We start from the raw sequence: 23,975 nt of genomic DNA, 5'->3' as shown, positions 1-23,975 counted from the left end.
TGTTTGGCACCAGAATTGCATTGAGTTTTGGTGTTAATATGCATTATCCCTTGTTTTAGTTATGCCCTTTTTAAGTTTAACTTGCAGTTCACGGCTGTGTCCTGCTACATTGGGTCGATTGCATCTGTTTTCAGTAGCCCAGGAATCTTCTTCTTGCATTGTTTACATTGCAGATGAATAGGGGCTTTTACTTATGCCAACTGGAAGCAAGCACACACACCCACTCAACTCCACCCCACCACACCCACACACACACACAGGAGTGGAGAACTACTAATACTCTTCAGGAGGTCCTAAATCCCTAAGTCACAAACATGGTGAGGAGTTTGACGTCAGTGATGTCCATTACGGCAGATTCTTGGCTACACACAAAAAAAAACCTGTAATTATAACATTTAAAGGCCTCATTTTATTTATTTATTTTTAAATAGTGTGAGTGTAATCTCCCCATTAAAATGCTAAATTTAGCTTTTGCAGACAATGGAATTTCCCAACATTAAATCTAATCCTGGGTTAAACTGTTATCTTCATAAAACCCTTAATATACTCACACAACGCTGTGTTAAGCTTGTAGCATCTAAACAGCGCCACTTAGTGATAATGGAATGTATATATGGATAGGGTAATTCTACAGGGTGTAAAAAGGTTACAGTAAATTCACTTTCTCACCTGGGTTCAACAGAGACACCCTGTTTAAACAAAACCTGCGTTCTGTCTTCTACTCTATACAGTATAACGAATAATTATTAAGTATTATACTTACAGGATGTAGTGATGATACTGTAAAGTGGGGGGCCGTGTCTGTGGAGTACAGGCCTCTACTAGTAAAAAAAAAATCCAACTAATACAATTTTAATTAGTATATATATTTTGGTTTGATATCATTAAGAAAATGTTGAAAATAAAATAAATACTAATTATTTCAGTTATTCTGAAAATTAGCAGTGCAACCATGGTTTAGAGCGGCCCGGGTGCCGAGTGGTTAGTGTGTCCGCCTCACAGTTCTGGGGTTGAGGGTTCGATCCCAGGTTCCTCCTCACTGTGTGGAGTTTGCATGTTCTCCCGGACGTGCGTGGGTTTTCTTCATGTTTTTTCCCACATCCCAAAAACGTGCGGATTCGGCTGGTTGAACATGCTAGATTGCCCCAAGGTATGAGTATGAGCGCGAATGGTTGTCCTTTGTCTCCTTGTGCTCTGCGATTGGCTGGCAACCAATTCAGGGTGTCCCCTGCCTGGTGCCCGTAGTTAGCTGGGTCAGATTTCACCGCCTCCCGCAACAATTGTGAGGATAAGCGGTTCAGAAAATGAATGAATGAATCTACTACTGATTAAATTAGTTGGATCCTATTGATTTTTTTTCCAGTGCAGTGTGGGTAACTGAGGTCAACTTGCTTGCCTCCATATGTAGTGGCTATTGAGGAGGGAAACATGACAAAATTAGAAAAAAATGTATCTACATGCATTCTATGGTTGGTCCTTGAATATCGTAAATGCAATATCACCACCTAGTAAATACAAAATGAAATTAGTTGACAGAAATTGTGAACATTTTCCAAGCCATGTTGCATTGCTTGACACCATTCTTTAATTGTATTTAACAAATCACAGAAGAGTCCCGTAGTGTAACTTGTTGGACATCTATGTCATGTAATTCATTTCTTACAACTTCCTTCATTGTGGTATACACAGTAAGCTTAATAATGATAATGAATCTATTCGCCATTACGGACAACTCCATACAAATTTAATTGTGTAATAAAAATATTCAAAAGTTACTTCAATCATAATCATTATAAATTGTAGTTCTTCCTAGAGTAGACCGTCAAAGCTGAATGCATAAGTCAGAGACAGGGGCCTGATGTCCATCCACAACTCCTGGAAGTAGAGTACAAGAATTGCGTTTGGACAATCAGCTCCTGAATCTCAGTCAGAAACCCAAAGTAGTATCCTGTTGTCCCCACAGTGGACACTGCAGTGGCCTAAAAAGAAACAATACATGGCAATAATCACATACTATACTAAAAGGTTTAATATTTGCTGCTCAAAAATTCTGTTAATAAAAGAAAAATCAGGTTACAATTAAAGATTTTGTTTAAAAAAAATTGAATTGCTGAGTAACAAACAAAAAGTCCTTTAAAAAAAATACTTACAGCATGAACCTTCAATCAAGCATTCTGATGATAGTCCCAGTTATTGCTTATGTAGGTTAATAAGTTCTAAGCAGCTTTTAGTGAAAGTGGTTTAAGTCCACACTCCTGTGCATCCGATCTCCAGCGCTGTCCACTCCGTTTGTGTCCTCTTGAGCCCCTCTCTGCAGCTTCCCATCTATCCATCTCATTTCATGCAGGAGCGGGGTTACCTAAGAGACTGGGCCTCAAAGGAGAAAATCTCCTTTTTTCTACAATTAGCTGAGAAAGTGACAGAAGGAAAAGAGGGGAGGGGTAGGTGGCGATGGAGGCGCGAACCAGCAGAAGAAAGGAATGACGTTATTGCGCGTGACAGGTACCAAGATGTGAAGTTAAAGAGAAATAATCTCAAGTGTTAGCAATAATGAAATTGGAAACAAAAGATTAGCGGGATCATCCAACTGATTGATTCAAAAATACATTTTGTTTTGCAAAATGATCTCTTTTAATGTCAGAAAATGAACACTGCTAATATTTGCATGTAGAGTATAAGCAAAGTGCAGTTCTGTCAAAGTTTTATCTTCCAAGTTGGATTGTTTCGGAGATTACGTTCATTTTCACCTAGATCTAATAGTGTGGCCTGTAAATGGGATTAATCCAAACTAGGCAGCATAAGACTACTGTGAGCTAAAGTGCCCATTGCCTTCATCTTCAAAGATGCAGAGGGAGTGCCCACTGAGTTACCATGGGGAGCCGTACACAAAAGGGTGTGGCGTGGGAATGTCCCCCGGAGGTCAGGAGTGAGGGTGAAGAGGTCAGAGGTCAGAGCCAGCTGGACAGCACACAAGAGGAAAGGAGGGTGAGAAAAGATGGTGAGCGGGGGCTGGGGTGGAGACGGTCCTCAAACGCCCAAAGTGGACCCAAAAGGACATTAACATTGAACTGATGGGAGGCTCGGTGACCACAGCCTATTGACAGGGAAACTAAGCTATGACACACTCATGCGTAATGGACCGTGGTAATTGACAAATGACAAGAAGCTCATTGGAGATGCAAAAAAAAACGGCCTTCCACATGCGGAATACGATTACAAGCTTGTTGGGATTAAGTGAAATGATACCAAAGTTCCAAATTCTATGATTTAAAATAGAGATGTAACATTCACAAAATGCAAATCACAAGATATGCAGACGTACCAAGTAGTGTTTGTCCATTTAAATGCTGATTTTTAAAAAAAATCTGGACCATCATAGTACTTGTGAATGGAAAGGCAGCTGGCACTTTTCTTTAATGCTCATTACGTGCATTCCATGTGATTTTATGTTTTTGTGAGTAAAGTGTGAGGTATTGTTTCATTTTCTTATATAGGTGATAATAGGATAGGATTTTTCATTAATTTCATTTAAGAACCAGCAATCTATTAAATTCACACTGAGGAAAGAACATGTTGTTTTTAAAGAGATTTTGAAAATTTTATGATGAATGGATGGAATATAAAATAGAGAGATCCATAGAAATTTATTATTTTAAAAAAGTATTCCATTTCAGATGTTCTAAACCGTTCTTTTTCTCTTTTTCCATTTTTATACGTTCATAAAGGTAATGTCACCTCAGTTTTATACTTAAACTAGTAATAATTTGGTAAATATGGTTTCATTTAAAACAAAAATAAAGTTTTAAACATGCATGATATTTCTATGTGATTCTATAACACCTTCTGTAAGTATTACTTAACTTAATAGATATGTAATACTGTTAAACTTAAGATCGTCACCAAAAAAAAACAATAAGAATCTGTGAAGATGGAACAGCCAATGTGTTTAGTATTCTTATTTCAGTTTATAGGATTATTAACATTTCAACTTTTAATAGTTTCAAAATCAGTACTTTCAAATATTGAGAATGATTCCCACAGTTATATTTGTCCTTGGCCCCGTGGACAAGGTCAGTGGGGGCAGCAGGCCGTCTGCAGCAGGTCCACGGTGGTCCTAAAAAGCGCATCTTGAGCTCAGGCATTAGAGGTCAACATGCAAATATTAACCCCTGAGTGAAAGCAGCGGATCAATGTTCTCATGTCACTCTCTGCGCTCATGAATGTGTTGTCCCGCACACTGCCGTGTTTTTAGAGTCAACGACATTCACGTTAACAAAAGAGGATGAAGAGCACACGTATCCTCTCACTGGTGGACTGACTTAGTGGGACAAGATAGATTAAATAATATGTGAATATCGCCCAACAAATCTAGCAAATCCACATTTTCCAGAGAAATTCCAAAGGAATAAATAATAAAATGAAACCATCTATCTAGCGCAGTCCTCCTGACAGATAAAGTTCAATCTCTGTGTCTCAGGCAAACCCACCCATGTGTGCCCCCCTGTGGCCACCATGGCTGCCGTTATTCCACATTCATACGAACGCTCTCCCGGCCCTTGTCCGGGGGACCAGTTCTGGTAGCAGTCCGCGGATGAAGCGCTCCAGAACCAAAGGTCAAAGTTGCAAGTGTATCGTAGCCCGAGCCAAATGTGGGATGATGTGGCATGCTGGGCCATGTGAGCCACTCGATCCTGAGTGCTTTGCCCAGCGACGTAGACCAGGTCCATGTGCCGCTCCCTGCAGTAATTCAAGGACTCAATCCAAGTCCTGTTTTCACGAATTAATGTCAGGTTTCCTGCGGAAGCAAAAGGGTCAGAAGAAAATGAAGTCGATCAATTCTTGTAACTTTGCGTACATTCAATCAGGGTTGGACTGGGAGACCTTTTCAGGCTAAATCAGGCAAATTTGTGCCACCATAATGAATCAGTTTTCCTACTTTTTCCACAATGCTGTCATATTTTCTCCATGCACTGGATAATAGAATACTGAATAATCTTTCTCCTCATTTGATTTTGGCATGTTTTACATCGAACTACAATACAGGGGATTTATTTTATATATATTTTTCTATATTTCATATTTTGTCTAAGCCATTAGACTGTTGTTGTTATTATACAACAGCTGCGTATAAAGAAATTGGTGGTGCTACTCCATAAAGTGCGTGTTTCCCAGTAAAAACATAAATAAATTACTTATTTATGTTTACTGGGAAACACGCACTTTGAGGAGTAGCACCACCAATTTCGTTATACACAGCTGTTGTATAATGACAATAAAGGCTTTTGATTTTTAAAATTTTGATTACCATTAATTTCTTCTTTTCTCTGCACTATGTTGCAAATATAAGTTAGAAAAAAATGTTAATCATGCTGGAATTTCAAAGGCAGTGAGTGTGAAAGGGGCTACAAAGTCAACAAATGTTAAATTTTTTAACAGCCATTTGGAAATCCCATTTGCATCTTCAACATAAACAGTTCATATTTAAACATCTCTCACACATGCAGTGTACCTGAAGTCAAAGGAAAACCACTTCCAGTCGTTGTTATGTTGGAAAATTGGGTTGTATCTGAGACATCACCTGCGGATGCAGGTAGAGATGTTGCAGTTATACTTTTCTGCATTGCACACATGTCTTTGTGAGTTTTGTATTTTTTCTGGATACTAGCAATTACTCATACTGTACCTGAATTTATTTTTGGGGTAGAAGAAGCTGCTGTGGACATAAATGGAACCACAGCTGAAGTATTTGTAGTATTGTTTGAAGGCGTTGTGGCAGTTGTTGAAGTGTTTGGTGAAACTTTGCTGGCTGCAACAAAACAATAGGAAATAGAGACCCCAATTAACTAACATACAATACATCATTTGTAAATTGAATTTTTGGAGATGGAAATGTATGCAATCTATAATCTATATGTATCACTCAACAACATGAGAAATAAATCTGGGCATTGTGAATTAGTGAACTAAATTCAATTTTATAATTTACTGAGATGTACCTTCTACTCTATTTTATTCTAAATACTTCTCTGTAATAGGCAACTCTGTTGAACTGATGGGAAGTGCTTCAATTAGTCAGGACATAGCCTTGTCTGAAAAGTTTATTTGCCATCTATTCTCACATATATTTAGCGTGAAATCCTAACCATAACATAGTGGTTGGCCATCCCCAGTTTAGTAAATAAGGTTGTCATTTTCATTGATGGTATATTCATGTGCAGGCTCCAAAACACTCGTGTTATGTAAACTGCTAGCCCCTATGACACTTGTATCTGTTTAAAAAAAGTCTTTCAGGGACATAATTCTATGTAGGGAGTATATTGGCTTGGATATATAGGGATGAGTAACGATTTGTCAGTTTTCACTATCAGCATTTGTTTACATTTTTCTGGTTAGACATTGGTTTGAGTCAGAATTTGAACTTGGGCATCCATGGTGCACTCATATTATCTCACAATTGTCTTTGCCAACAGTCAATGAATTACTGTCAATACTTTCCATTAAAAGTGAGTACTAGTTTTGTGGAGCGATCACAATTGTACGTTTTTGGGGGTTCATTGGAAAGCGCTGTTGGCGTTAGAGGTTTTTAATGACGAGAATTTTACAATAGGGTTTGTCTAATGTTTGTAATTAGTAAGTAGTCAACTTACGGCCTTGACAGATAAAGGTGCGTTGGCTTCCACAATTCAAATCGTTCCACTTGCCGTCATCTTTAAACACAGCAGCCACACAATTCTGATTGCCATAGTTTGGTTGCTGTGGTTTCCAGTAACGGAAGGACGACTGGCTTCCGTCAGACCATCTCCAAGCATCGCGGAAGAGGCCAATCCACACATTTGGATCTGTGGTCAGGTTCCTAACTTCTTTATTCTCTTCTGCTGACCCCACACTGACCAGATCCAAAGCTAAATCCCGACAGTGCTTTTGTGCGTCCCTCCACGATTTAGCGTTGGCAACAAAAATGTAGTCATTTGGGACATCACTGTTGCCTGTAAGATGTTTTTAAAGCATGATTTTGTGAGACCGGATCAACAATACTGCAATTGTAGGATTATGAAGTAGTTCTAAATTTGTACTCACCGTGACAAACAAAGCTCCTTTGTGTGTCACACTCGCTTTCAAACCATTCTCCCTGTGGGTCTATGGCTGCACATGAATCTCGACCCAAACCTTTTGGTTCTCCAACCCTCCAGTTCAAGAAATCGAGATTCTGAGTAGACCAAGCCCAGTGCCATCTTGAAACATTTCCAAGCTCTAACCCAATCCATGATCTGACGGTGTTATTTGGAACAGAGGCAATCAGATTGTTCATAGCTGTCACATTGTTAATGGTAGCAAGGTCTGTGTGGATCCTTTGACAGTAGTCCTTAGCTTCTTCGTGTGTCTTCTTTTGCGAGATGAAATGGAAGTTGGAAAATGCTGTTTTAAGGGAACATAATTCTGTGGGATGACAGCATTTTTTTTTTTATGAACAGCAAGACGAAAAAAAATAGCAGAGAATGTATACTTTGTGTCATCATAGTCTGTACTACGTTCACATTAGAAAAAGGATTATAAAATGCATGAGTTACACACCTGATATTAACAGTAGATAAAAAGTTGTGGTCATTCTCCTCATGATGAGTGTCAGACAGAAAAGCTAATATAGTATAAACAAAATAAAGCCAAAAAAAAGGATTTGGTCTTTTACAGCTGGATATATATAGTATTATTGTGCAAGCAGTATGGTGCCACATGTGCAATAAGAATGCCACTTGTCTTGTTGAGAGCGTCCTCTTCAAAAACATCTCTTACTGAAGCAGTTTTTCTTGTTTGTCTCACTTTAGAAATGAACGTCATCACATATTGTGGCTTCCTTGTTTGCACTAAGAAGAAATCAACAGGAATCATATGACAATTCATTAAAAAAATGTTGCACATTACTGACATTGTCTGTCACTGTCGTCAGGTCACAGTGGAACATTTCAGGCTTCTTAATGAATATTACATGCTTCAGTTTTAGATATTCATGAGTTGACTCATGTGCCAGCTTTCATTTAGTCGCTGACGTGATAGTGCACTCAAATATGGGACTTTGGGCTCTCAGACACTCACACTCAATCTTGTTTTTAACACTCTTGCTTGCACTTGCAGTTTATAACTTTACAGACAACATGGATGGATGAACAGTCTTTCCACTAGATTCATATTTCGGGTTGCCTTTTCCATTCAAGGCTCATTCTTATGATTTTAAAAACAATGACACTTGGTTGTACATTTGTAGTAATAGGCTACTTATAGTTGCAATATCTCCTCAAATATGCCTTTTAGAAATAAATTGATTGAGTCTTACCTTAGGCTGCTGATGGATGAACAGCTTTTTTCCCTACTAGATTTTATATTTATGAATGCATTTCCTTTTGAGGCTCCTTCTCATAACTTTCAAAACATCGTGTTTTCACCTGATCTGATAAACTGTAAAATAATTGATTAAGGGGAGTTATTTACTGTTACTGTTATTGTTACTACTGGATTATTGTAGTCTGTGAGGGATTTTGTTGTTGTCATTATTATTATTTTTAATTATATGGCCTTACACATTTTTTATTGTTTATGGTGCATTTATGTGTGGGGAAAAATGTTTTTGCAGTGTGCACAGGTGAATTGGGGGCATTTCGGGTCATGAATTGCTAGGAAATTCCACACCAATTCAATCCAGCTTCAGCTTCTTGTCTTTTATATGCATTTTTTAAAACTTATAAAAAATATATACGTACGAATTAAAATGAAGATGATACCGAATAAAGCATCCGCTGCGGCAGTATCACGTGACTACGATACTGGGTGGTCCTGGGAGACATTTTGGCTCTAGCGGGGCTGGCACGGAGCCACCATGGCCAGTAAACAACAACAGCGTCAAGTTGAAGTCAACTGGCTCGGAGCGGCGGCCTTGGTGTCTGCCGCTGCTTCTCGGGGAGCACAATAAAAAGACACAGGCGTGCTTTTTTCAACAATGCGTCCATCAAGCGTCTGGTGAGATTTCTTTTCTCCGCCATTCCGATCTTCAAGCGAACACGTTCCTTGCCATTATTCCGCTCGCCCCAACCACCAACATGTAGTTAGCGCTAAGCTAATAGAAGCCACGCTCGCTAGTTTAGCCTTAATCGTGGCGAAGCTTCTCTAAGTGGATTAAATGACGACAGACACGCAGATGTGAAGCGCTTCTTATTGACATAAAATATACGTCCCAAGGATCCTTGTGTTGAACGAAAAGATTTAGGTTCATTTTTCGTGTACAATCCGCACCAGGTATGCTGCTAATGTTAGCTTGGCTAATGTTACTGTCGAAGGCTCGGGCGGATGTACTGTACGTACTGTTTGTTCGTTTCAACTTGGTTTGGTGTTACGCGGACGATTGTATGCCATCTAATTCGCGGAAAGCATTTGAGATGTCAATCATTAATGTATACTTTACGTGGTGAGGAGCGTTGATCTAGAAAACGTGTTAATAATCTAAATTTGTAACATAGCCAGCTAACGAACGAGCTATAAATCATAGGCGTAGCATCCAAAATGAGGTGACCAGTGTTAAAAGTCCAATAGTTTATGGATCGTATGTGCCATCATGAATCAAACTTTCCATTTTTGATACTTGATCGCATAGCCTTCAGATGTAGCTGAAGTGTAGGGTGCCTTGACGCCACATTTGAAGCTTGGCCAAGATGCTACGGCAGTTTAATTCCCATCTTGTCTTTGGGGAATTATCTAATCGCTTATGTGCTTCAAAATGAAATGCATGCTCAATTGTATTCAAGTCTGGTGATTGACTTGGCTATTGCAAAAAATTCAATGTTTTTGTCTCAAAGGGCTTCTGCAGTGCCTTTAATCTTAAACGCCAGCGTTTGTGAAATTGGATAGAATTGACCCCAGTCAAACAGAGGGACTAAGTCCACACTTAATTTCTTGTCATACATGCGCTGAGTTCAGTCAATTCTAGAAATGGGCAAACAAAAGAGAATACAGGAAGCTTGTTTTGACATCCGTTGGTCTTATTACCATTTTCGGAATGACACAAACTGGTATTGGCATACTTAAAACACTGATTATGTAGTATGTACTCCTTTGTCTTTGTTCATATCAGTGTGCAATGGTTTGCTTGTTGCGTGATGCACGTGGCACTGTCAATAATCAAATGGCACATTTACGCAGGGCATGTTCCATATCCCTCAGAAATAGTTGGCATCCACTATAATCATGTACAGCCACTTCCATTTTGACCACCAAATGATATCCACACTCCTATCAAACAAGATATTTGAAAGTGGAATTATCTTAATTTTTGGTCAACATTGTGAGAAAAGGATATTGCTGCTGTATCATAATCCGTGTGGTTGCTGGTTTTGCCAAAGGCCAGATTAGTATTTGATAAGTAAAGCTGTTCCTCATCTACTTATGCACTGCAATTTTGACAACAAAACGTGTTAGGTGTTGCTCAACAGAGGACGCCTTTGATGGTTGTGCAATGGAGAAATTCCAAAGGCAGATCGTTTGATAGACTTAAATTTATTGTTAATGTGGTTCAAAATAATGTTCCAGACTACTTCAATTACTAATTTCTGTTCATATCTGATTGCTACCCTCAGACTGATAACCACCTGGCGGGACATCATCCTGTGTTATTAGAGCCATGTCTTCCCAGCAACCCAATAGCTCGGCTCCCAACAGCCCCACCAATGTCATTGGATCTCCTTTCTCGATCAACTCGCCAATGGTGTCGCCCTCTCTGGGATTTGGACCCATCAGTCACAGCCAGGTAAAGTGAGATTAACGGTTATAGCCACCGATTGGCTTCCAGTCTGTTTAATTGAATGGGCAACTTTACCATCCTTTGACTATTTTTCTCTGTGTTTAACGACTTTCCAGCTCTCCGCTTCGGGCGCCATGTCAGGGATGCATTCAATCAGTAGCTCTGAGGACATCAAGCCTCCATTTGGCCTGAGACCCATGTCCGCGCACAGTCCTGGGATCATGTTGTCTCAGAAGCGCCTGTGCGTCATTTGTGGAGACCGCTCGTCCGGTGAGTGAATGAATCACGCCGTTCTTTCATGAGACAAACCAGCGTACACTACTTTTATGGTGAATATTTGTTGGAACTTTCCTCATTTCTCACCGTGCCATTACTTGCAAACCAGGGAAGCACTATGGCGTGTACAGCTGCGAGGGCTGCAAAGGTTTTTTCAAGAGGACCGTCCGCAAAGACTTGAGCTACACGTGCAGGGACAACAAGGAGTGTCTGGTGGACAAACGCCAGCGCAACCGCTGCCAGTACTGCCGCTACCAGAAGTGCCTGGCCATGGGCATGAAGAGGGAAGGTATGCAGCTTTCTTTCTGCCAAATATTTCCCTCAAAGTTTAAAAAGAAAGAAAGAAAGAATAAAAACTAAACAAAAATAGAAATGAAAGATGGGGGGAAAGCACTGGGAAATGCCATTAGTTTTCCCACTAAACTTGGAGATGAACAGTGTTCTCGTCATAATAAGACTTAAAATTGTGTAGAAATATGATAGAGACTGATGCAGTGGGTTGGCTTAATATATGTCTAACATCCCATCTTCCCTTTCCCCCTTTCAATTCTACCCTTTCTCCATTTCAATAGTGGTCAAAGTTGTAAGGTGGATAAAAGAAGATGGAAAAGATGAGGGTTGGATGAGTATGGCATTGACATTTTAAAGCTACTCTTTATATTGTAATATATTTTCAATTTAATGTTTTCTTTCACACGCAGAAAGCTAAAAAAACAAAACAAAAAGACCATTCCAATCAGTGTAAAAAACCCTAAAAGTATATTCCTGCCGTGTGTATGCGCAACATACTTTTAAGATAAGTACCAGCTTTGACCTAGGTAAAATTACAGTTACTGTACAAAACAGACTCGATATCAAATGAAAATTGTGTTGAGTGGGAAGGCCAATTCACAGTTTGGAGGATAAAATTGAATATAGAGTGACAAGTTTTGATTTATTGCAGACTTCATTCTTCTGGCGTAATTATATATATTCGTACCCAAGTGAATCCACAAAATGAAGCATACCTTTCTCATAGAAAATTATATTGCAAACATCGAAATCACACAGTAGTTCTACAGTATAAATGTCCATGTTATGTTATACTGGTATTTTCATAATGGATCCGAAAGCTGCTTTTTCTATTTGTACCCAAAGCAGGTTAACCTCCAAAGTTGGCTGCAATCCATTCCTTGAACCTGGTTGTGTTCTGAGAGTTCTAATTTGCACAAATCGGTATTTTTTTGCAAAATATTGTAAAACCATCTCATTATTTTTAGGGCAATTTCCAAGTATAATCTAAAAAAATGACAGCACAAGGTTTTAAACTTGGGTTAGGTCTGTTTCTGATGTATTGCTAGAATTAATGTGTAATGTTTGACTTCTGTTTGGGAAAGAAAAATCAGTGTTCTTTGTCAACATGACCCTTTTGTTTTTTTTCTTTAATCATTTTTCTTCTTTGACATCATTGCTGGTCTTACAAAAAAGGAACAAAATGGCCGATTGTCTAAAGTATTTTTTTCAATTGCTGATATCCTTTGGTGATCATGTGCAGTAACCAGCCTGAATTACCTTTCATTCATGGAGAAAACAGCAGTCAACATGATGGACTGTCGCGTTGATGGACCTCTCCCCCTAAAAAGTTTCCTCTTGTCTGTGTTTAAAGCTGCGTGGCTTTGGCTTTATTTAACATAAATCAATCTTTCTCTCCTCATGTCTTGCAGCGGTTCAGGAGGAGCGTCAGAGAAACCGCGAGCGTGAAGGCGAGCTGGAGTTCAGCATGGGCATTAACGAGGAGATGCCAGTGGAGAAGATCTTGGAGGCAGAGACTGCGGTGGAGCAGAAGACTGAGCTCCACTCTGATGCAGGCTCTGCAGGCAATTCTGTGAGTGGATGCCACCACTATGCATTACACAAAGCAGAAAACCTTGTTTTGGTTGTACGTTTACGCAAAACAAAAATGGAATGTGATGTTTTTTTTAATTTTTTTTAAAGAACTTAATTGTTCTGTGCGCTGATTTTGGAGCTAAAGCAAAAATAGCACCAGATATTTTCTTTACCTTCACAAGCACCCACTTAGACCAGCATTAATTAGTTAGTGCCAGACTAGCCGCAACTCTTTGCTGGTCCAGAGGAAGCCTTTGTCCGTTGTAATTCAGTGGTGGGCGTTTATCACATGTCCCTGGTATGAACATTTAATGGCAGGAAGTCAGTCACCTTGTGCCGTGAGCTTCTTTGTAGTGTTGTAAAAAGTAGGGGATGCACTGCAATTGTGTTGCTGGTGTAATATAGCTCTGGCTTGGCTCTTTGCCAAACTGCTGTTCAGTGGTGCACTAAAACTAAATCGAGCACGAACACCATTTCCCGTCAACACTAGTGCTCTGCTGATTGGTAACCTCAATGTTCTGTGACCTTGATAAAATGGCATTTATAGTGGAGTAAGTCGCTCCTAATATAAAACCTTTATTTTCCTTTACATTGCCAATCAAGTAGAGGGTGTCCTACCAATTTCTTTGGCATGAGTTTGAAGTTGGAATCTACTAATTATAATACAATTGGTTATTCAAGTATTGTTTGATGGAGAAAAAAAAACACTAGTTCATCACAATGATAACAAAAAAACGAGCTGGTTAGCTTAGACACCTGAAGGGGGTCAAAGGGCTTGGGCATCGGTCGAAGGTTAGGACATAATTCTTAACTTTTTTGCAATAGATGGCAAGTGAAACACATTCATTCATGGTCAGTGAACTGAACTTTCAAGCATATGCATAAACTTGATTCCTTTTATTTCTTAATCAATTGACCGCTGACAAAAGCGGATGCATTTCAATACATATTAATGCACTTAATGAACAGCTCTGGGGTTTATTTGCGTGTGTGAAACCTCTTAAGTGACCATACTGACGCCCAATTGTGTGTGTGTGTGTTTTAGCCCCATGACGCGGTCACCAACATCTGCCAGACTGCAGACAAGCAGCTCTTTGCCCTGGTGGAGTGGGCCAAGAGAATCCCCCACTTCTGCGAGCTCCCCCTCGACGACCAGGTCATCCTTCTGCGTGCAGGTGCCTCATCTCATACACACACACACACACACAATGTATACTGACCCCTCAAACCAATGAACTCATTGCTTTAGAACATGGTATCAAATACACCAACTAACATAGCGGACCAAGAAAACTGGGCTCCTGCTGAAAGCACAAGCATGGGCCTTGGGTATCAAAAACGCAGGAGGCCTTGAAGTTTTTTTTTAAAAATATGTAAACATGTTTCCTTCCGTATGGCCCATGGGCAGGAAGTGGCCTACCAGGGGGGTTGCAATCGGGCTGACAGGCACCTTGCGTCTCATTCTTATTTAGAGAATCGCATGCTTTTATTAGCGCTGTAAAAACAGATTTGTTAGTAGTGTGATTGAGTTTTTGAATGCACTTGGTACACTTTTGTGGCTACTGTCACCTTTTTGTCATTTGCCCCCTCCCTGTCAAAATTGTTTAGACATCTAGCACCGTTAATGGCAGCCAGTGCATTAAAAAGGAATTGGCACAAAATCAAAAAGTAACTTGGAAATGCCCCCAAATCAACATGCAGTTGGTTACTTTCAAAGATTTGCTCGTAGAATTGTGACTCAAAAATAGAGACAAGGATTGCCTTGACTTTGAACGTTTTCTTTTCATGTAAACCTGCCGCTAGGTTGGAACGAGCTCCTGATCGCCTCCTTCTCTCACCGCTCCATCGCCCTGAAGGATGGGGTCCTGCTCACTTCAGAGCTACAGCGAGAGGGCGCTCTCAGTGCAGGGGTTGGAGCTATCTTTGACAGGTTCATTCATTGGCGAGTTACCATTATGCAAGTTAGTTCATCAGTAATAATGCTTGTTTTAACGCAGGGAAAGTGTGCAGAGTGCGGAGGTTGGTGCCATATTTGACAGGTAATCCTTAACTGTTTTGAGTCAGCCACATTCATTCATTTCCTGTAGCACTTATCCTCACAAGGGTCGCGGGGTACGCTGGAACTTTTACTAACCAACTACAGGCACCAGGCGGGGGACACCCTGAATTGGTGGCCAGTCAATCGCAGGGCACAAGGAGATGGACAACCATTCATACGCCCACTAATAATCTTTACAGTTGTCCCTCGATTATCTTGACTTCACTTATCCGCGATTTTGTTTCTGCTATTATTTTTTTTAAAAAGTTCCTAAAAATCTGAAAATCCACGCTGAAACTCGTAAGCGGAAGCCACTCTTGCTACTAGGACTCAACACTGAAAGAAAAAAAAAGTAGTTATGGGGTGAACCTACTTGGCTATTTTTATATTATCGAGGCCATGTCTGGTCTACATTATCCGCGGTATTCGAGGGATTACTGTATTATGCCCAGTTTGAAATCTTTTTTGTCGTTTTCTCCAGGGTTCTCACCGAACTTGTCAACAAAATGAGAGATATGCAAATGGACAAGACGGAGCTGGGTTGCCTTCGCGCCATCGTCCTTTTCAACCCAGGTCAGTGTACTGGTAGCATCCTGGGCTTTCGCTAATCTTATTCTGCGGTGAATGTATGGGGACTAAGATCAATCGGGCGATCGTACAAAAGAACTGCTACTTCTATATACCGCATACTTGTCGATTCCTCTCACAAAAACAACAGTTATCGCCATGATTGTTTGCGGGCGACAAATGCACTTGAGATTTTTTCAATGCAAAAATTGTGCCGCAGCTCAAAAAAGGTTGGGAAACACTGGTCGATAGTCCATAAAAAAATGACATTTCCCTCCAGTCCATTAAGCGATGTATTCAAATTGAAGGCGAAAGTGTGGTTGTGCCGCAGATGCTAAAGGTCTGTCCAACACGGGGGAGGTGGAGCTGCTCCGAGAGAAGGTTTATGCATCGCTGGAGGCCTACTGCAAACACAAGTACCCCGAGCAGCAGGGCAGGTACGTACGTGCATCTGCGGCGAGGAAAATCATCCGCGGGGCCGGCATGTGATGGGTGCGTATTTTGGGCGGTAGATTCGCCAAGCTGCTCCTCCGTCTGCCCGCGCTGCGTTCCATCGGCCTAAAGTGCTTGGAGCACCTGTTCTTCTTCAAGCTGATCGGTGACACGCCCATTGACACTTTCCTCATGGAGATGCTTGAAGCTCCTCATCAGCTGGCCTAGAGGGAGCATGCAGACTGGAGTGGCACTTTAACTGAGAAACATTTGTCCGCTTGTCCCACTGCTATCTGGCTTCCGCTCTGTTTGTTTGTTTGTTTGTTTTAGTGCTGCACACATTTTGCTCTTGTTAGACCAAACAAGCCAGCTGGGTGCTACGCGTCGAAAGAAGTATTCCCCGCTCCCCTCACAGGCTAAGTACACCATTTTATATGAGCTTTGTAAACACTGCTTGAGGATCTATTTTTAAACGGGAGCATGCGTCGAAGACCTAGTCTTCTTTTAAATCCTTTCTAGTCAACATGGATCTATTCCACAAGATGAAATCTTAGCAGAGACGCAAATTGTCCGCCCTCCATTTAGACTTGTTTACGACTTTGCCCTTTTTTTTAAGGCCAATCACTTGACTTTCTAAAAGCTGCCAGCGGACTGTTGGAGCATTTTCGGGTTTGGTGCTATTTCTAAGAAAATGCAACTATTGGTTTGAAAACCCCACACATAAGAGGATATGCAAACATGAGCTTTGTTGTTTTGTTATTTGAAATAAAATGTAGCAATATAAAATGTTAAAGTGCTTTTTCTGCCTTTCACTCATTCAGGGGTTTTACCAAGTAAATCACGTCTGGTGGAAAGGGAATATTCCATTTTGTAATTTATACAATTCTGAGGTACTGTGCAAAAGTAATTGTTCAGGGAAAAATGTATTTTAATTTGAATTATGATCTGGAGTTGCAAATTTTATCATTTTTAACCTGTACCCTTATTTTGAAAAAAAAATCCCTTTAACTTTTCAGATAGCAGAACGTGTTGGGTTGCACTGGATTTGCTGACAGCGTTCCATCTTTTTTTTAAAAATCCCCTTGTTTCCTCCCAACCGTCTTTCCTTGCTAGTTAGCCGTCCTTTCCTGTCCTGTGTATTGTCTTTGCAATTTATTCAAAGTATAATTGTCACATTAGATCCAGAGCCCTCAAGTCATTGATCAACTTGACCTCATGTGCCACTTGACACATGGGTTGTGTGGACTAAAAATAAACATGACTTCAGTACAACTCTTTGCTTTTTTTGTTCTTTCAAAGCAATGAGAGTACTATTGACAAACCGATTAGTTTTCACAAACTTTTATAATTGGAAGAGTGAAATTGCTTGTGGCTACAATTGAGGCCGTGTTTGTGTGGAGTGTGTTGTGTCTTCTGTGTTCTGTGTGTGTGGGATGTTTGTGTGTGGTGTGTGTGTGTTTTGAATGTTTGTGTGTGGTGTGCGTGTGGAGTGTGTGGTTGTATGGTGGTGTGTGTGTGTGTGTATACTCTGCTACCCACACCACACACATCACAGACTGATGATAATTATATTTTGCCCATGAATATTTATCAAATAATTCCAAATTGTCTGTCAGCCTCTCTTTCATTGCTTTTCACCTGGTTGTGCTGCTTCCAGGTGTGTTTTCATATTTAAGCATTTAACCAATAACATTTCAGCCATTATTTGTTGCCAAGGTTTAGAAATCTACCTGGAGGCTTTCCCAATCAGTTCTGCAGGCACTGTGCATTAAATTAGCGTCGATAAAACTGTTGCTTTAACCAATCAGATTGCGAGTTAGCCAAAGCAACGCCTTCTCGCGGAAATACGTCATCGCTTTCACCAAATCTTCAAAATGGCGGATGAGCCAGGAGCCGGTACGGCTGCAGTGCAGCTCATAAGTAACGATTTACCGAAGAAAGACCTGATAAAGCTCTCACAGGACAATGCAGCACATTCGGTATGTTTTCATTTGGGGCTTTGGAAGCCCCAGTTATCATTTTAAGAGTGCTTTTTGACGGGAGCATGCTTCGTTCGCGTGCTGTAGCCCCACGTGGATGGAGACCGACAAATGTTTGCAAACAAATTGGCTGCATTGCGTTACCTATAGCTCTTTATGTTTAACAAGAAATCATTCCATTGTGTGTTTCAGGTCATTAACGAGCACAGACTGCTTGGAAACATCAAGAATGTGGCCAAAACGACTTAAAAGGACCAGCTTGTCGACGCCATAACGAGCTGTTTGTCAGCCAAGTGAGTCATTTTTTAAATACTAGTTTCTATTTTCTCTCCCCGTGTAATAATTAAATGGCAACCTTCAATGCTTTTCTCAATTAGCTTGTTACGTTATGATGCATTCAAATTTTTAATGAAAACACTAACTGATCTGTTGTTACTTTTAATAGCAAGAACCTGTGTGGATAACTCACACCCACATAAGTGTAAGACATAAAGATTACACTTATAGAATATATACCAGTGGCTCTTAACCTTGTTGGACCTACCGAAGCCTACTTTAATGTGAAATAAGCTATGATTCTTTTTTAAAAAATTCAAGATGAATGAATTCCTCGCAGCACTGATTGGCCAAGCAATGTCACGTGATTATCTGTAGCCAGAAATGGTCAAGCAGGGCATGTTATCGTGAATAGAAACGAATTGATGTGTCTTGACCTCCGTGACAGAGGCTTCACCGAAACCAGGTTAAGAACCACTGATATAAACATATCCATAGCCTGGGTCTTGGACCTTTTCAGTTTTAAATGTGGTTTGGACAAAACCTAAGTGAGACATTCAACAATAGTGCAGGGGTCATTTTTGATTCAAGTTAAAATATATTGTAAAATCATTTTTCCTCAGTTTATGGAGAGGAATCAATGATGACTTTTGGGGATTTTTTTTTTAAAGAATGGATTTGAAATGATTGACTGGAAAAACTCATCCAGGATGAAATAACATGGGAAATGAATGTGGGTCATTTGTGCATCAAAATGGTTGAATAGGCAATTGCATAATCACGCTGTGGTATTTTGTATAGGTTTAAAGCCACGGAGATGGTGGAAGAGCTGACAAAGCAGGTGAAGCTGTCAAAATCAACGAGAACACCAAAGAAGTTGAGGCAGGATCCAAGTGTTTCAGGTTACTATTTAATTTATTATATTCATGGAATGTGTGCTAAACCTACTCATTATGTATCTTTCTTCTCTCCAATGCTAAAGAAAGGTGACAAGACCAACTTCCCCAAAAAAGAATGACACCGTGAATCGCTGACACCAATATCCCCTCAGGTACTTGTCTTTTTAGAGCAGGTCTCCAACTCTGGTCCTCAAGGGCACCTGTCCAGTATGTTTTCCATATCTCCTACCACATCTGAATCAAATGATCAAGATCCTGATTATTTGATTTAGGAGTTTTAATGGAAAATAGACTGGATAGGGGCCTTTGAGGACTGCAGTTGGAGATCCCAGTTATAAATACTCATTTTTGAGTTTTGTTGATAGCCTATTTTGTCACATTTTTTGACTTTACTAATCATGTCTTTTTATTCAGAATTCCAGCCAAAGGGAAGATTCTTCATCCATTTGCACTGCTCCATGGCCTACGTGAACATCTCAAAAGCCCAATTTTTGTGGAAAAATGTTGAAATATATACATGTTTTATTCTTCATTTACTGAGCAAAAGAATGCAAGTAACATGTCAAGTTAAATATTTTTTATTAACATGGAAACATTTTAACTCTTGCACACTGAAGAGTTGGCATTACAGGTGAAAATTTGACATTTCATTAGTAATTTTAGAACACTTAAAAAAATATTTGGGAAAAACACTTAGAATAGAAAATTAAAAAAAAAAGACCCATATGAGGTCTAGGTCTTTTTTCACCAAGTGTTTTAAAAAAAAAATAAATGCTGCTCAAATCTCCTTTACCTTAGGGGTAAGATTATAATTTGGATGAATACTCTACAATAAACCCCTCAGAAGACTGCCAGCATTCTCCAAAGTGCAGAGGCATCTTCAAGTGGGCAACCTGAGAAGGTCACCTGGTCCTGCATACAAAAAAAGCAAATGTTAGCATATATAGACGAGTTCCAACAGAAAGACTTAGGTGGTTTCTTTTTTTGGAACTATTTTTACCTTGTGTCGGCTCCAATCTCCTCTCCAAGATTGTGAGTGTTGTGGCCACGCAGGAAGAGCTCCATCTCAATGCTAAACAAGGAAAACTTGATTTAACCAAACTATTTGGGAGTTGCCAAACAATTATTACAGGAAAGAGAAATTTATTAAACAATCAAGATAAAGAATGAAAATAAGTTTGAGTGCTATTTTCCTTTTTCCAGACCGGGTGACGTTAACAGTTAGCGGACAGTTAGTTTAACAGTTTTTGTATAAATTATTTTTTGTGAAAACAGAACAATTACAAATTGGAAACAGGTGTTTAGCACTCCAGTGAAAACTATCATTACAGACAACCCGATGTCATTTTTGAGGGTGCCTTTACCTAGAAAACAGTCCATTGATATCTCGGCTGTGTATGATTAAACTAAAAGTCTTTCTACACGACTCAATAATGAGGGAAAACGGACAACATACTTTTGAAGTCAAATGGAGAGCGTCGTCGTGAGCTAATGCTAAGATAGCTCCACACAGCCGGTGTGGAAAAGGAGCCCAGACTTAAATTGTAGACGGTGTGTTCAACCTAGCATTAAACTAATAGATTTTGGCTCAATCGATTGCTTAAAAATCTCCCCGTAGCGTGATAAAAATGCACTTAGGGCAGTAAATTGCTCTACGACTTACCTCGTTGGCGTGCTAGCCGTCGTCAACATGGAAAGGCTGTTCCAAAGGGGCAGACACTGCGCATGTGCGTAATTTACGCACCTGCACCGACAATAGGCGTAACCACGCCCATATTGTCATGCCATATCGAATGTGGAACAGATAGTGGCTTGCTTACCGCGCCCACGAGGTGGTTTGTCCTCCCAACTCAACATCATGTTTTGAACATGACGTTGAATAGTCGTGATTTTTGTGGTCTTGGTGCTATAAAACAATGTTTGTAGTGTACACATTCTGTTTTAAAAACAATATGTGCACACTACAATGAAAGAGGGATGCTATAGTAACTATCGCATCCCTCTTTGAATGAATGAACTAGAGTAGAGTACATTCATTCATTTTCTGAACCGCTTTATCCTTACTTGGGTCGCGGAGGGTGCTGGAGCCTATCCCAGCTGACTTCAGGCCAGAGGCGGGGGACAGCCTGAATTGGTGGCCAGCCAATCGCAGGGCACAAGGAGACAAACAACCACACTCATACCTAGGGGCAATTTAGAGTGTCCAATAAGCCTACCATGCATGTCTTTGGAATGTGGCAGGACACCGGAGCACCCACAGAAAACCCACGCAGGCCTCGGGAGAACATGCAAACTCCACTCATTTGGACCGAGCTGGATTTAAACCTAGGTGCCCCACTGTGAGCGTGATGCACTAGCCACTCAGCCGTTGGGCTGCCCAGGTTATTATTGATGCTTTTTTTTACGTGGCGCAGCTGTAGCTGCAGTAAAGGTTTTATAGCCGTAAAATAGTTACTGAGGGTTGAATTTATTCAGGCGTAGCACGACATGCACCATAACACACACACATCACACACCACACACACATAGAACATGCACCACACCCGCAGACACTAAACACACACAGACACACACACTAAAGACACACAGACACACACACAGACACACACACACACTAAAGACACACAGACACACATACACACAAAGACAGACACACAGACACACACAGACAGACACAGACACACACACACAGACAGACACACACACAGACATACACACAGAGACACACACAAATAAAGAATAAACCTTTTTTTTTAAATACATATTTCAAATGTTTGTTTGGTTTTGACAGTTTGTCTCAAGTGATTGATCAACTTGAGTGGACTAAAAATAAACATGACTTTAGTTCAACTCTTTGCCTTTTTGTTCTTTCAAAGCAACGCGAGTACAACTGAAAAAAAACCGATTAGTTTTCCACAAACTTTTTTAATTGGAAGAGTGAAATTGTCTGTGGCTACATTTGAGGCCTTACTTGTGTGGGTAGCAGAGTTGTGAAGTGCAATGATGTCAAAGCCAAGTCCAGAGCACAGAACCAGCATTTATATCAAACCTTAACTTGCGAAAGAGTCTCCCCTCAAAGCTTTAAATTACTTTTATAATACTGTTTTAACTCTATAATACACAATTCTACAAACAGGTCTGACTGACCTTACACATATATATCTGGTTGATTGGTTAAAAAAAGACACTACATTTGGGAATCTAAGGTGCTGTCCATAGTTAACTAAAAACTAGTGCTGGTGTTTTCTTCATTGTGATTGAGCCTTACTGGCTAGCCTCCCATTCAAAAGGGCAAACTGGGAGTTGTAAAAATATGTGTTAAAGGGCCTTCTGAATTATAGCACATTGGGCCTACATTTTACGTATTTAAAAATACCTTTCTTTTCACGTCGCTTCATTATAACTGTTTAGAAATATATAAGTTAAATGCTCATTTTTCACATTCATACAGAGATGAGAGTGCTTCTAACGAAATCTCCAGTGATGCTAGTTAAAGGAGATACATTGGTTTAAAAAAAACTAGGTTAAAGTGAGCTGACTTGTAAGGCGTCAGCAAAGTGTTGCCATAACAGACAAGCTTCATTACGAATCGAGAGAACATTGAGAAAAATTGCAACTCTTGATCTTTCGTCATCTGATAGGAAATCTCGGAAAACCTCTCTTTAATAAATACGCGTCTCAGAAAGGCACTGAAATCTGCAGCTGGGACAACAGAAGTGCCAGCTGTGCGCCACATGCTGTCTGCCAAACTATCTATTTTACCTCTAACCGTGCTTGATAGAATTCCATTTTTGTCAAGTCTTTTAAATGCTTTTGATCACCTAATGGTCACCTACTAGAGGGGAAGGAAGGCATTAGTCATGCTGAAGTAGCACAGTAGTATACTTGTACACACGCAGGTGACATCTTTGAACTTGTTCCTCATACTTTGACCACGTCCGCATACAAGCACGCGGGGCGCTTTGGCTTTGGGTGCTAACGCTGGGTTATGCGATGCAAGAGTGGTGAAGCTCAGTGTTCTCAATGCAACGCTGGCCTTTACTTCCCACGGAACCGAACCCTGCCAGCAGCAAGGCGAGGAGGTTTCAACGTGTGGCCTCTGGTGCTGTTCACACTTGCATGTCAGAAGAACCCGACAAGCCCAGGACATTGGCCTCCTCGGATGTCAAACCGCTCTTCAGCGTCCTCCTTACTACGCAAAAAAAAAGAGCACAAAATCGGAGTTAGTTATTTCAACATGATGTTACCAAATCCTTTTCAATGGATTTTACTAAGGGCTAGGACCCTCTTTTTTGTTGCATTTATTTTTAATACAAGTAATGCCATTTTTATTTAGATAATTACACAAATATCTGCAAAATAAGATTGAAACTGTTGAGTTCATTATGATGTTTGTGTTATTAAATAAAGAATAAACTTTGAAAAAAATACACAATACTTCAAATGTTTGTTTGGTTTTGACAGTTTGTTGGTTTCTTTTCTTAATTGTATTAATCTACTTTCTTATTTATTTTTAATCAGTTTTTAACGTTTTATATATGTATGTGCATGTGTGTACGTGTACGTGTGCGTGTGTATATGTATATATATACACACATATATAAATATACATACATATATACATATATATATATACATATATACATACATACATACATATATATATATATATATATATATATATATACATATATACATATACATATATACATATACATATATATACATATATACATACATATATACACATAGATACGCACATTTATATACTACATATATCTTCATTGTGTTGGCTGGTGCGACTTTATATTCAGGTCCGACTTATAGTTCGAAAAATGCGATAGTTGAAAAAGTAAAAA

General features: G+C 39.9%; 3 protein-coding genes and 2 long non-coding RNA genes across 15 annotated transcripts in view; 2 read left to right on the top strand and 3 right to left on the bottom strand.

Annotated features, from left to right (window-relative positions):
• Nucleotides 1–3,713: 3,713 nt before the first annotated feature.
• Nucleotides 3,714–9,325, bottom strand: LOC144073151 (macrophage mannose receptor 1-like). 2 transcript variants are annotated; one of them, XM_077598757.1, is made up of 7 exons: nucleotides 8,754–9,325; nucleotides 7,573–7,862; nucleotides 7,078–7,437; nucleotides 6,648–6,986; nucleotides 5,684–5,806; nucleotides 5,510–5,578; nucleotides 3,714–4,795 (listed from the first exon to the last, which is right to left on the bottom strand). In XM_077598757.1, exons 2-7 carry the CDS (start codon nucleotides 7,613–7,615, stop codon nucleotides 4,428–4,430), a joined length of 1,302 nt encoding a protein of 433 aa, XP_077454883.1. In that variant the 5' UTR covers nucleotides 7,616–7,862; nucleotides 8,754–9,325; the 3' UTR covers nucleotides 3,714–4,427. The 2 variants fall into 2 exon arrangements, with proteins under 2 accessions (XP_077454883.1, XP_077454882.1); XM_077598756.1 differs by lacking the exon at nucleotides 8,754–9,325 and adding an exon at nucleotides 8,330–8,437.
• LOC144073150 (retinoic acid receptor RXR-beta-A-like) lies at nucleotides 8,817–17,234 on the top strand. Of its 3 annotated transcripts, none has more exons than XM_077598752.1 (12): nucleotides 8,817–9,009; nucleotides 10,620–10,789; nucleotides 10,900–11,053; nucleotides 11,169–11,348; nucleotides 11,632–11,685; nucleotides 12,763–12,923; nucleotides 13,971–14,100; nucleotides 14,729–14,855; nucleotides 14,923–14,964; nucleotides 15,445–15,536; nucleotides 15,862–15,967; nucleotides 16,043–17,234. In XM_077598752.1, the coding sequence occupies exons 2-12, from the start codon at nucleotides 10,664–10,666 to the stop codon at nucleotides 16,188–16,190; spliced, it is 1,320 nt and encodes a 439-aa protein (XP_077454878.1). In that variant the 5' UTR covers nucleotides 8,817–9,009; nucleotides 10,620–10,663; the 3' UTR covers nucleotides 16,191–17,234. The 3 variants fall into 3 exon arrangements, with proteins under 3 accessions (XP_077454878.1, XP_077454880.1, XP_077454879.1); XM_077598753.1 differs by lacking the exon at nucleotides 8,817–9,009 and adding an exon at nucleotides 9,105–9,285; XM_077598754.1 differs by lacking the exon at nucleotides 11,632–11,685 and having other exon boundaries at nucleotides 8,819–9,009.
• A 454-nt stretch (nucleotides 17,235–17,688) lies between these two features.
• LOC144073155 (uncharacterized) lies at nucleotides 17,689–19,619 on the top strand. The gene is made up of 5 exons (XR_013300022.1): nucleotides 17,689–17,941; nucleotides 18,134–18,234; nucleotides 19,019–19,119; nucleotides 19,200–19,268; nucleotides 19,531–19,619. It is a non-coding gene; the product is annotated as an uncharacterized LOC144073155 (long non-coding RNA).
• A 59-nt stretch (nucleotides 19,620–19,678) lies between these two features.
• LOC144072676 (uncharacterized) lies at nucleotides 19,679–20,772 on the bottom strand. 2 transcript variants are annotated; one of them, XR_013299888.1, is made up of 3 exons: nucleotides 20,481–20,772; nucleotides 20,117–20,188; nucleotides 19,679–20,028 (listed from the first exon to the last, which is right to left on the bottom strand). It is a non-coding gene; the product is annotated as an uncharacterized LOC144072676 (long non-coding RNA). The 2 variants fall into 2 exon arrangements; XR_013299887.1 differs by having other exon boundaries at nucleotides 20,573–20,772.
• A 1,249-nt stretch (nucleotides 20,773–22,021) lies between these two features.
• fhod3b (formin homology 2 domain containing 3b) overlaps nucleotides 22,022–23,975 on the bottom strand; it is a 71,880-nt gene continuing 69,926 nt past the window's right edge. For all 7 annotated transcript variants that reach the window (XM_077597842.1, XM_077597843.1, XM_077597841.1 and 4 more), the window contains one exon: nucleotides 22,022–23,308. In XM_077597842.1, coding sequence (XP_077453968.1) covers nucleotides 23,226–23,308 — 83 coding nt within the window. In that variant the 3' untranslated portion in view covers nucleotides 22,022–23,225. The remainder of the gene's footprint in view (nucleotides 23,309–23,975) is intronic.

Source organism: Stigmatopora argus, chromosome 4 (genome assembly GCF_051989625.1).
Source record: "Stigmatopora argus isolate UIUO_Sarg chromosome 4, RoL_Sarg_1.0, whole genome shotgun sequence".
Taxonomy (NCBI): Eukaryota; Metazoa; Chordata; class Actinopteri; order Syngnathiformes; family Syngnathidae; genus Stigmatopora; species Stigmatopora argus.
The sequence above is the reverse complement of the archived record's forward strand: the minus strand, read 5'-3'. Positions and strand labels throughout refer to the sequence as shown.

What these genes read in the sequence shown, in the direction of transcription:
- LOC144073151 (XM_077598757.1), bottom strand. Translation starts at nt 7,615, where the DNA reads ATGAGGAGAATGACCACAACTTTTTATCTACTGTTAATATCAG. An exon ending in TTATCTACTGTTAATATCAG is followed by an intron (nt 7,438 to 7,572) that starts GTGTGTAACTCA and finishes GTCATCCCACAG; the next exon opens with AATTATGTTCCCTTAAAACA. An exon ending in TGGTTTTCCTTTGACTTCAG is followed by an intron (nt 4,796 to 5,509) that starts GTACACTGCATG and finishes TTGCTTCCGCAG; the next exon opens with GAAACCTGACATTAATTCGT.
- LOC144073150 (XM_077598752.1), top strand. Translation starts at nt 10,664, where the DNA reads ATGTCTTCCCAGCAACCCAATAGCTCGGCTCCCAACAGCCCCACCAAT. An exon ending in GTTGGTGCCATATTTGACAG is followed by an intron (nt 14,965 to 15,444) that starts GTAATCCTTAAC and finishes CGTTTTCTCCAG; the next exon opens with GGTTCTCACCGAACTTGTCA. An exon ending in CATCGTCCTTTTCAACCCAG is followed by an intron (nt 15,537 to 15,861) that starts GTCAGTGTACTG and finishes GTTGTGCCGCAG; the next exon opens with ATGCTAAAGGTCTGTCCAAC.